Below are 12,099 nucleotides of genomic sequence, written 5' to 3'. Positions count from 1 at the left end.
GATCTGCATATTTGACTACATTTCCTGCAAAACATGCTTCTTAAGAACGTGAAGATCTTCAAAATTCACCCAAGCCATTTGGGGGAAATGAGGACTTCAGAAATTTCTGAGGCTAGAAGCGAAATCATATAGAACATCTTCTGACATAATTTAACTATAAAATCTGATGATGTTACACCCACCTACACCCACATCACAAACCAAAGTGACATCACAAATACTAGGGATAATGGCTCAAAGCTGCCTGCATTGAGCCCAAATCTAAACAAACAGCAATTTGCCCATACCTGACTGAGGCAGAGAAAGACAGGTGATTAGAAATATTAAAACCAAACAAAACACCAAAAAAGAGAGAAAGGAAAGAGAAAATACATGTATCTTCCCCCTACCAAGCTAGCGAAAATAAAATTTAAGGCAACTGAAATATGGTAAGGTGATTTTACTTTTTATAGATGACATTTCTTAGAAAGCCAGGTCTCTCTAAATATGTGATTCTAGTCTATCCAAATTGTTTTGTTGTTGTTAGCTGGTCCCAGAAAATGGAGGCCAGCATCGTTTACCTTTTCATCTTGCTTTTATGATCCCCAGAGGATACTGATTTCCCTGTGAATGGGCTCTTCTTGGTGCATGGCCGTTGGTTAGAAAGCATATTCAGGGTTTGGCAGAACTTACCTGCTGTCATGTCTGTGTTGCAGCATGGTTGAGTGTCTAGAGCTCATATGTGAGTGACTCTGTCTTCATTATCTTTCCAGCAGGCAGGAATTGTCTTTGGTTCCTTACGAACCCTCCCTGACTCCCGGCTTCCTGCCCCAGCATGCTATGTTCTTTGAGAGCCTTAATATCACTGTAACCTTGTGGAGTTACTATCTCCTCCCTACTTGATATAAAAGGCTTTGGTGAGAAGGAGAGGACATACAGTAAAATTTCTAAGAACTGAGTGGAAGGAATGCCCTATAAAAGATGTTAATATTTTGCCTTCAAAATAGACCTTTTATTCTCTGCTGGAGAACAGTCTTTTAAAAATTCATTTCTCCCTCTTTTAACTCTAGCACCCAATCCATGTGAGACGAGACCCCAGCATCCCCATCTATGGACTCCGACAGTCCATCTTATTAAACACCAGGCTTCAGGACTGCTATGTGGACTCACCGGCTCTCATCAACATCTGGATGGCCAGAACGTGTGCAAAGCAGAACATTAATGCCACAGAACCAGCTACCACTTCTTCTTGGGAAGTTGTAAGGAACCCATTAATTGCCAGTTCCTTCTCCCTGGTTAAGCTTGTACTCAGGCGGCAGCTGAAGAATAAGTGCTGCCCAGTACCACGCAAGTTTGGAGAAACAAAACTCTCAAAGAGATTAAAACACAAGGACGATTCAGTGATGAAAGCCACCCAACGGGCCAGGAAAAGAAACTCCATCAGTTCCAAGAACAAGCGGCCAGCAGGGCATAGGATGCCTGCAGGAGGCATCAGAGAGGTAGATGATGGCCAGTGATGGGGGGAGGGAAAACGTAAAACCAGAGAACACTTAACACTTGACATATATATATGGCGTGAGGCTACTGCCTGTAATCTCAGCACTTTGGGAGGCCAAGCAGGGAGGATCATTTGAACTCAGAGTTCAAGACCAGCCTGGGCAACAAAGGGAGACCTCATCTCTACTAAAAAAAAAAAAAAAAAAAAAATTAGCTGGGCATGATGGCACACGCCTATGATCCCAGCTACGTGGGAAGCTAAGGAGGGAGTATTACTTGAGCCCAGGAGGTTGAGGCTGCAGTGAGCCATGACTGCACTATTGCATTCCTGATTGGGCAACAGAGAAAGACCCTGTCTCAAAAAAACAAAACCAGTCCCGGTGTGGTGGCTCACACCTGTAATCTCAGCACTTTGGGAGGCCGAGGCGGGCGGATCACCTGAGATCAGGAGTTCAAGACCAGCCTGGCCAACATGGTGAAACCCTGTCTTTATTTTAAAAAACATAAAAATAATAAAACCACAAAACCAAACAAATAAAACAAAACTATACCAAGTGAAGGAAATCCTGAAGTTGAAGACAGAATGTGGGGCAGAGGTGCAGCATGAAAGAGTGGAAGAATGCTTTGGATGTTGCAGTCATGCTATTATTTATACTATGCTTAATTCTAGAGAAGGATGAGATGGCTTTCATAAGCACAGACTTGACACAAAGGAAAAAATAAGGGCGAGAAGGAAGGCTAGGATATGGGTAGTATGTGCTTGTGCACTGGGCACACACACACACTGGTGGTCAGCTATAGATCTGGACTATGAGCGTCCACATGGAGAACTTGGCCTCTGGAGGCCTGATCAGAGTCCAGGTCTGCTACCCCATGGTGGCCAGTAGAGCTCAGTGTACCCTGGAGCTAGGCCATCAGGGTTCAAATCCCAACTCTGACTATAATTGAGGATGACCTTGGGCCTAATTTCTTTGTGCCTTGATGCTATCATTTTAAATGGAGGATAATGGCCCTTCCCTCATAGAGTTTTGTGAAGATTAAATAAGTTAATACATGTAAAAGGCTTTTGAATAAAGGCTGGCAGAGGGTAAATAATCAGGATCTTGAATAGCATTCAATAGATGACAGCTGTGGTTATTAACCTTCTAGCTGTGTGGCCTTGGGCAAACCAATTCCAATCTCTTTGCCTTTAAAGCTGTCTCCTGCTGACCTCACAGGGTTCTGGAGAACACACGCAGTGGTATGTACATAAAGGAAATCAGTAAACTAGAACATACTAGACAAATGTTGGTTGTTGCTGTAACCAAGACTCTGGGACACAAATCCCAGATAATTATTCTGAGCTCCCCTCTCAAGTTTTAGCTTTCACTTCTCTGCTTTCTTCCTGGCTAGAGTAAAGAAAGTTCAAAGGAGAAAAAACTAACAGTCCGCCAAGATCTTGAGGACAGATATGCTGAACATGTGGCTGCCACCCAAGCGCTACCCCAGGACAGTGGGACAGCAGCCTGGAAGGGCCGAGTGTTGCTTCCGGAAACGCACAGGAGACAGCAGTTGTCGGAGGACATGCTAACCATCCACGGTCTCCCCACAGAGGGTTACCGGGCTCTGTACCATGCTGTGGTGGAGCCAATGCTGTGGAATCCTTCGGGAACCCCCAAGAGGTACAGCCTGGAGCTGGGCAAGGCCATTAAACAAAAGCTCTGGGAGGCTCTGTGCAATCAGGGTGCCATCTCTGAAGGTGCTCAGAAGGACCATTTCCCTGGCAGGAAGCGGCCGGGTGTCCACGAGGAGCCTGTGCTCAAGAAATGGCCCAAATTAAAGAGCAAAAAATAGGAACAGGAACTCATGGGATTAGGGTATTCTCTGCTAGAGATCTGAAAAATAAACACAACTTTTCACCTTCCATGTCATCTCAGAGTGCTTTACAAATTAGCAACACCCTCTCAGGGAAACAGACAAAGAGGTACCAGATTCGCTCAAGACCATGGGTGCCTCTCCACTCATGATTAGGTAATTTTTTTTTGAGATGGAGTTTCACTCTTGTTGCCCAGGCTGGAGTACAATGACGTGATCTCTGCTCACCGCAACCTCTGCCTCCTGGGTTCAAGTGATTCTCCTGCCTCAGCCTCCTGTGCAGCTGGGATTACAGGCATGCACCCATGCCCGGCTAATTTCGTATTTTTAGTAGAGATGGAGTTTCTCCATGTTGGCCAGGCTGGTCTTGAACTCCCAAACTCAGGTGTATCCACCTGCCTTGGTCTCCTAAAGTGCTGGGATTACAGGTGTGAGCCACGGTGCCTGGCCATGATCTGGTAATTTTGAGGGGTAGATGCTTGGAGTATTTTTCCTCCAAGGCCTTGAGGGTCTTAGTCTTCCAGGTAGGAAAAGGCTTGACAGATAAAGAAGATGTTTTAAATTCAGGCTATGGTTCCCTATTTCCTTCTTTCTTTCCCTTCCTTTTCTTTCGAGACAGCTCTGTCGCCCAGGCTGGAGTGCAGTGGCATGATCATAGCTCACTGCAGTCTTGACTTCTTGGGCTCAAGCGACCCCCCTGCCTCAGCCTCCTGAGTAGCTAGGACTGCATGAGCACACCATGCCTAGCTTTTTTTTTTTTTTTCTTGGTAGAGATGGGATCTCACTATGTTGCTGAGGCTGGTCTCCAACTCCTGCCTCAAGAGATCCTCCTGCCTCAACCTCCTGAATAGCTGGGATTATAGGTATGAGCTCCTGTGCCTGGCCGTATGGGTCCCTATTTTTAAAAAGTGCACCGCTAGGCTTGATCACTATCACTTTCCCTAGCTCCTTCTACATAGGACTGAACAGAAATCCTACCATTCTCACAAGGATATAAACTCACACACCCTATAACAGATTCTCTCCTGTGACACTGCCTAAACCCCCAATAACCTGCACTCTAGATTAACAAAGTTATATGAATGCTTCAATGGGCAAGTTGAAGTTAAAAGTACTGCCCCATGCAAACCTCCCCTCGTTGAATCTGTAGTCTTTTGCCGAACAGAGCAATGACAAGATATAACACATACTTGATAAAATTGTATTTTTTTACAGTCATTTGTACAATTTGTTACAAAACCATAGAAGACTAAAACTTGTTTTAAATCATTTTTGGTCTGCAAATATGTAAAATCTGTGTGCAATTATCATGTATTTACAGGGTCTTGTGTTAGTCATTTTCAATGATTATTCCGACAATGTCACACTCTCAACATAAGACATGGCTTAAGATAAATATATTAGTAAATAAATATTCTGAGAACATATTTCCATAAATGAAATGTGCTGCTATATATATACAGAATATACATAAGTTGTTTTCTAGCTTTTAAAACATTTTTTTCAAATGGTAATGTTGGAAAAAAGAGCCCTTAGACCATTTTATTACAAAATCTTTACAGCAAAATCTTTACAAAATCTCTTTTAAGTGCTATGGGAGAAATTTAAAAAATTAAAAATAGTGCCTCGTTAGACCAACACCATAGAAAGTTTACATAGAGTAGAAAAAGGCAGTTCTGTTTAAAGAACAATATTCTAGATTAATTATTTAGACCTCATTTTAAAAGGATTAGTCCTGCATGAACTTTGAGTAGAAACTAGCAGCACAGAAGGATGTGAGCAGTGGGACAGATGGAGCTTTATTTTACAAAAGGGCTTGGGTTAGGAGGAGGGGGAAGGGGCTAAGAGTTAAAGCCAGCTTACTGGGGCTATATGTCCGTAAAGAGGTACCTTGTTGGTAAACACCCAAACTTCCATTTTCAGCTTGTTCTAGAACTCTACATTGAACGTGGCTGTCCTACACCCCGGGCTGGGTCACTTGACCATGCCCATCGGTCACACCCCAACTTGGAGGGATTGGGGGCAGGGGTTCTCAGTGGAAAATGGGATACTCCCAGTTTCCATGGCTATAAAAGTGCTACACACCACTCAGAGTCCACTAAAAAGGGTGTGTGTCATTGGTGGAGTCTTACAACTTCAAAGAGGACATTTCTTTTATGTGTGACAAATAAGATCATTGGTTATATTATTCTGGTGATCTCCCTGACTAGATAAGCCAACACAAATTTACAAGACAATGGGTGGTATTTAAGGTTTTGAAATTGCATTTTTGTTTCTACCACCTGTAAGCTACAAAAATTAAATGGGTTTCTTTTGCCATCTGCAGCTATCACTTGTTCAAGTGAAAACTAGAGGCTGGTCGTGGTGGCTCACGTCTGTAATCCCAGCACTTTGGGAAGCCAAGGTGGGTGGATCACGAGGTCGAGACCATCCTAGCCAACATGGTGAAACCCCATCTCTACTAAAAATACAAAAAAAAATTAGCTGGGCGTGGTGGCGTGCGCCTGTAGTCCCAGCTACTCGGGAGGCTGAGGCAGGGGAATTGCTTGAAACCAGGAGGTGGAGGTTGCAGTGAGCCAAGATCACGCCACTGCACTCCAGCCAGGTGCCTGGTGACGGAGTGAGACTCTGTCTCAAAAAAAAAAAAAAAAAAGAAAACTAGACACACTTATTTTAATAAGCCCGGTGGAAGCCACATTCTCTACTCATCTATTTATTGCTTAAGGCTACTAAGGAGTGGTTTTCCAGCCAGGGCTAAAGAAAGCCACTTTGGGAGTTCGGTTTCAGATGAGGAAGATAATATGCACTCAAAGGCATTAAAAACAAAACAAAAAACACAAAACCCCACAAACAACAACAAAAATCTCAATGAGAAGCTGCTTTTTGCAGTTCATATTAAAACCCAGACCCCATTTCCCTACAACCATGTAATGCAAGCTGTTGTCCTTAGCAGCTGCTACTCCTGGCCCAAGAAATAAAGGCGTCCCAGATCACATGTCACCAGCTCAGGCGCTTCTCACACCCTCGGCAACAGGTGTACGGGACACAGTCTGAGAAGCAGCCCCCCAAGGGACTATACCCCAGAGGCGGAAGGACAGATCTCACCAGTGAGTCCCTTGATGGCAAATGGTTTGATCATTTTATGTTGGAAATTCTGTCAAATCCTAACTAGAGATAAGTAAATTTCCTCATGATACGCTGAGGTTTTTAAGAAAAGTATATTCTGACAGAGCGACATTCTCGTTCAAAACATTCTGAGCTGTCTTCCTGTGAAACCTACTGGAGAAGGACCAGCACCGTCACCTAGCAACCCAGGTGGTCCCTCTCCTCCTACCCAACAGGGGGCCAGGTCCCAAGTTTCCTATTCCGCAAGTGAGCTTGCAAACCCAATAAGCCAATTCTTTCAGATGACAACACATCTGATGAATGAATGAACAAATACAAGTGACCAAAAGAATTAGTGAACACAAGGGCTAATATCATTAGTTTCCTATAAAAATAGTTTTTAAAGAACAAGGAATACACTGGACAAAAAAGGATGATAATCCCTGATCTGAAATAGCTTTAAATAGATTCTCTCTCCCTTTTAAAAATGAAACACCTTAAAACCGCAGCGGTTTGGGTTTTTAAACTCTCTCCTTCCCCTTAATAAAAAAGGCTGGGAAAATACACAAAAACCTACCCTTAGGATGTAAACTATCTGATAGTCTCTCTCTCTGTCTCATGGAGAATCAATATATAATAGTGCATTAGGTAGATAGGATAGTAGACATCTGCAGGCGAGATGAGCAATTTCAGCCATGAGGCAGAAGACTGAACAACCCTGAAGCAGTGCTTCCGTGGGGAAATGGGATAGGAAAGGTATCATTCAAATGGAGCTCAGTGCAGACCTCCTGGGTCTGGGCACGTGCCCCCAGAAAGGCAGCCCAAGGAAGCAGCCGAGGGTTGTGGCTGCCCCACAGAGGCGCATGCGCACTGCACATTGGTGTGCTGCTGGGTCAGTGGAGAGCACTCTCCCCAGCCTCATCGGACACCAAGGCCACAAAAGTACATTCCTTCTGGGTGTCTGCCCCACACACCCTGTCAAGCCATTTCTGCAGCCAGTGGCAGGGAGCCCAAAATATTTTTGTAAAGGACTCCAAAGTCAGGACAACCAAGGGGGACAGCCTCCTCTTCCCTGCCCTGAGGGTCAGAGTTCAGATTGAGGGCCCCAAGAATATGCCCTTACTATGGGATGTGAACTCTGTTGTTTCACTTGGGACCATGACCCGAGGGGACAGATTGAGGACACTGGGAAGAATCATCCCCATCACTTTCGTAGCAGCGGCTTGGCCAGGCTCTGCAGGGCTGCGGCTCTTGTACACCCTATTCCTAGCTGCTTCCATCACCTGCCTAAGGGCGTGGGCTGGAGCGGCATGGCATCCGAGACCTGACATCATGTACATTGGGATTGCCATGAGAAAGAAAGAGGCAGCTCTGCACTGCTCCTCAGAGCCTGTACCCATATCAACTAGCTTTACTTCAAGTTTCTGGTTCATTTTCTAAGGCAGGTGAAGCCCTGAGCTTTTCAAAGGCCTGAGCTCCCTCCAGGGAGACAACAGTATCTACACATGATGTGGTTCATTTAATGCAGCAGTGATTTTTTTTTTCTTTTTCAGCAAAAGTTGGCGGTTAGGGTTCTTTAAAATATATATTTAAATAACTTTTTACATTTACATACATCTTAAAAAAAAAAAAACAGAACTCAATCCCACACCTCAGAACCCCAAGCACACACACTTTACAAAACAGAGCATGTTATCAAAAGAGGCAAAAGGACTCGGAGAATTTTGTCTGTTGTTTTGTTAATGGGGTAAGGGGTGGTTTTGCCACAGAGGGCTCACATTTTGGGTTGAGAAGGAGGGCTCTCTTTATTACCACTTTTGTGTGTTTGTCAAAGCTAAAAAATTTTTTTGTTTTTGTTTTCTGAAGGAAGTCAGTTTGGAGTCTCCATACAGTTCCCAATTTCCAGCTAAGAGTTCCTTCTGAACTCAGGCTCCTGTGCTGCTGCTGTCTGCTGAGCGAGATCTCGGTCCTGGGAAAGAGAAAGAACAATCATCAGGGGAGGGAGCTGGCACCACACATGGGACCAGAAAAGGGACTCAGGTGGCCCTATCCAAGCGTGTGGCAGGCCTGTGTATGCTCAAGGGCTGAAGCAGGCTCCTCTTCCCAGAGGGGCTCCGTCTGTGCTGAGCACAGGTGCCTTCTGGAAAACCAGCCTCTCTTTTGGATGTAGAGCACTTCCTAGAAGCCCTTAGGCAGCATGAAAATCCAATATATTAGTGATGTTAACTGGGTGCCCAGTATGTGTCAGGCCCTGGGAAAAGCAGGACCCCTTCACAGAGCTTACAGACCTTGAGACAAAGTAATTTAGCAATAGGATGACAGGAAATGAACAGAGGGTATGCAGGTGATCTCAGAGGGAGCTGGAGTGTCCCTTAAGCTAAGATCTAGAGAAGAAAAGTAGTGGAGAGGTCTGGGGGTTGGAATGAGCTTGGCACATGAGGAGAATGGGACAAAGGTCACAGGGGGTGAAAGCAGCAAGCAAGGAGGGTGAACCAGGAGCTCATCAGATGGGTTGGCAGGGGCTGGATCACACAGAACTGGGTGAGATGCTAACATTATTTTTGAGACAGGGTCTTGCTGTGTTGCCTAGGCTGGAGTGCAGTGGTGAGATCATAACTATGGCCTCAATCTCTTGGGTTCAGTCTCCTGAGTAGCTGGGACTAATGGCATGTGTCATAATGCCTTTTTTTTTTTTAAGATAGGTTCGTTCTACGTTCCCCAAGCTGGTCTCCAACTTCTGGCCTCAAGTGATCCTCCTGCCTTGGCCTTCCAAAGCACTAGGCCAGGAGTTAACATTTTTAAGATTTTAAAGGTAATGGCAAGTCACTGAAGGGTTTTCTAGCATAAAGACATCAACTTATGTTTCATCAAAGGCCACTCTGGCTCCAAGTGGAATAGAAGGCAAGACCAGTGACAGCAGACCAGTCAGAGGCTATACTGCCTCTCCCCTGAAGAGAGGAAAATGGGACTGGACTGAGGGGACAGCAGTGGGGGTACAGAGAGGTAGACACATTTGGGATGTACTTTGCAGGCAGATCTTGTTACAGTGCTACTCAGAGGTGCTAGACTACACAGTTTATTACTGAGGCAACATGTATGGAATCTTGTAGCAATCAGATGTCTGCTGAATCTAATAATAAAAAATCTAGACTTGTATCTTGCATGTCTTTTGCTAAGTTTCATTTTCTGGGAATTAATTTTCATGGACTGAGGCAAAAACAAGCAACTGGGGTCCTTCACAGACAGGGTGAGAAGCTCAGGAGGCTGGAGTGCAAGGGGAAGGGTGGGCACAGAGATGGGGCCTAGTTTTTTTTTTGAGATGGAGTCTCACTCTTTCACTTAAGCTGGAGTGCAGTGGTGCAATCTCGGCTCACTGCAACCTCCATCTCCCAGGTTCAAGAGATTCTGCTGCCTCAGTCTTCTGAGTAGCTGGGACTATAGGCACCTGCCACTTCCGGCTAATTTTTGTAACTTTTTTGTAGAGAAGGGGTTTCACCATGTTGGCCAGGCTGGTCTCCAACCCCTGACCTCAAGTGGTCCACTGCCCCAGCCTCCCAATGTTAGGATTACAGGCACAAGTCACTACGCCTGACTGGTGCTAGGTTTTTGGTGTGAGCATATGGGTGGGGAGCAGAGCAGAGGAGGGAATGAAAGCACTGCTGTGGACGTGACCAGCTGGAGGCATCTTGGGGGAGACACCCCGAGATCATGCAAGCAGAGGGCTCAATGGATCTGAACTCCGAGGGAGGGCCAGGCTGAGAAGTAACCCTTGGAAGTCTTCAGCCTCAGATGATGTTTAAAGCCAAGGGCACAAAGGAAGTGATTCAGAAAATGCCTAACAGAGAAGACGACCATGATGGAAACTCCTGCTCTGGCCTACTGCCATTTCCTGCCCTCTCACCTGCAGCCTCAGTGGCCGTGGTGCTGGACTCCTGAGTGTCCTGGAGGGCACTGGGGAGGCTGGCCCTGGCAGCACCCGCCTCCTCTGGAGGGCAGCCAGGTCGCAGCAAGGCCCTAGCCTGGCAGCACAGAGCCCGCTCCTCTTCCCGGGTTGCTCCCAGGCCCCTGTGGGGCCGTGGGGAATCTGGGCTCTGTGTCCCAACCCAGGAGCCGAGGCTGTGCGTCCCTTGGCAGTCCGAGGGCAGGCCCAGGTCACAGTCCACATCCTCCGGAATGATGGGGATGCGCTGGCTCAGGTCCCGGGCCCCCACATAGCAGCCAGGCGGGGGCTCCTCAGTGAGCGTGTACTGCACACTCACCGAGTAGTCCTCAGTGTAGCAGCCACTGCCGCCTCCGCCACGACGGGCCACCTGCTTCTCTTCATAGAAGCAGCAGGGCAGGCCCTCATATTTCACCCCATCTGTCCTGGGCAAATGGTCGGGATGAAGGCCGTACAGGCCCTGGGAGCTTCCTGGCTGGGGCTCCCCACCCACCGGGCCAGAGCCCTCTAAGAGGTGGGGCCCCAGGAACAAGGTGCTGCTGCCAGCTACTCCGGAGCTAGGCCCGGGTAGGGAGGGCTGGGGCTCGCAGCAGCAGGCACACGATGGCCCCTCCTGGCCCCCCTTCCAGGTCCTCCTGATGTCCGGGGCGGCCCCAGGAGAAGCCTCGAGCCCCACTTCTGAGGTAGAGCTATTGGGCCCCCTGTGCTCCAGGGAGGAGTTGCTGCTGTAGTTCATCTCCAGGCTGCAGGTGGACACCTGATCCCCCGAGGGAGAGGCAGGGCCTGGCCAAGGCTCGCCCCGCCCAGCACCATGACTGTGCACAACCGGGAGCTCCTCGGGTGGCAGGGAGCCCTCGAAGCACAGTGCAGGCCCCCGGCCCGAGCCCCCCGCCTCACTGGCGCGACAGGGGCTCCGGCTGCGGTAGATGAAGGGATCATAGTCGCTGCTGAGGGAGCTGCGGAAGGTGGAGCAGCTCCCGTACACGCCCTGGTTGCTGACCTCAGTGCAGTCTACCACAGAGTCACTGGAGGAACAGTGGCACTGACCGGAGCTGCTGCTGCTGCTGCTGTCGCTGCCTGGGCAGTCGGCCAGGTAGCCACTGCACACCGAGCGGTGGCCGTGATAGCAGCTGAAGCTGGATGTGCTACCGCTCTCCAGGTGGGAGGGCGGGGCCACGTGCACTACGGTGGGGAACAGCAGGCTGCCACTGCCACTCGGAGGAAAGGCATGTGCTGGGCCCCGGGGCGTGAGGCTAGGCGGGGGCTGCCCCTCTTGCTCTGGGTAGCTAAGGCCCTGGAAGTAGTAGTGCTGGTACATGGTCTCGTACTGGGAGAAGCAAGCTGCCTTGGAGAAGCTGCGGCCGCTCAACTTGGGCCTGCGGAAGGGGTGGGCTGGGGAGTAGGCCCGGTGCTCCAGGCCACAGCGGTGAGCGGCCAGGCTGTGGTCCAGGTGGAGGGGTGGGTAGCTGCGGATGTAGGCGGAGGTCTGCGGGGAAAAGAGGCTCTGCTCCCCGTGCCGGTCGACGGTCAGCAAGGTGACAGGGTTCCCGTGGGAGTCCATACTTGTCCTTGTCGGGTAAGCCGGGATGGCGTTGGTCCTGTGCACGCGGCCGGGGTAATGAACCGGCAGGGTCACCCTCGGCTGCCGACCACGTGAGAGGTTGCTGGTCTCCACACACACCGCGCCTGGGTTTCCCTTTTGTTCTGGGGACAAGTGGAGGAAA

At 48.3% G+C, this 12,099-nt stretch overlaps 2 protein-coding genes across 10 annotated transcripts in view; one reads left to right on the top strand and one right to left on the bottom strand.

Annotated features, from left to right (window-relative positions):
- The first annotated feature begins 263 nt into the window (after positions 1–263).
- On the top strand, positions 264–4,560 carry C1H22orf31 (chromosome 1 C22orf31 homolog). Of its 2 annotated transcripts, none has more exons than XM_078337258.1 (3): positions 264–310; positions 1,050–1,478; positions 2,869–4,560. In XM_078337258.1, the coding sequence occupies exons 2-3, from the start codon at positions 1,170–1,172 to the stop codon at positions 3,307–3,309; spliced, it is 750 nt and encodes a 249-aa protein (XP_078193384.1). In that variant the 5' UTR covers positions 264–310; positions 1,050–1,169; the 3' UTR covers positions 3,310–4,560. The 2 variants fall into 2 exon arrangements, with proteins under 2 accessions (XP_078193384.1, XP_002743687.1); XM_002743641.6 differs by having other exon boundaries at positions 264–428.
- The window catches only part of ZNRF3 (zinc and ring finger 3), a 241,112-nt gene continuing 233,530 nt past the window's right edge, over positions 4,518–12,099 (bottom strand). For 7 of the 8 annotated variants that reach the window (XM_078337232.1, XM_054245692.2, XM_035268382.2 and 4 more), the window contains 2 exons: positions 10,337–12,079; positions 4,518–8,404 (listed from right to left, as the gene is read on the bottom strand). In XM_078337232.1, the coding sequence (XP_078193358.1) occupies positions 8,361–8,404; positions 10,337–12,079 (1,787 nt within the window). In that variant the 3' untranslated portion in view covers positions 4,518–8,360. The remainder of the gene's footprint in view (positions 8,405–10,336; positions 12,080–12,099) is intronic. The other variant, XM_035268414.3, reaches the window with a different exon arrangement.

This window comes from Callithrix jacchus, chromosome 1, assembly GCF_049354715.1.
Source record: "Callithrix jacchus isolate 240 chromosome 1, calJac240_pri, whole genome shotgun sequence".
NCBI lineage: Eukaryota > Metazoa > Chordata > Mammalia > Primates > Cebidae > Callithrix > Callithrix jacchus.
This window is presented reverse-complemented; position numbering and strand designations above follow the sequence as displayed.

Excerpts from the sequence above, each read along its gene's own strand:
- C1H22orf31 (XM_002743641.6), top strand. Across the intron at positions 1,479-2,868 it reads CTGCAGGAGGCATCAGAGAG|AGTAAAGAAAGTTCAAAGGA; the intron begins GTAGATGATGGC and ends CTTCCTGGCTAG.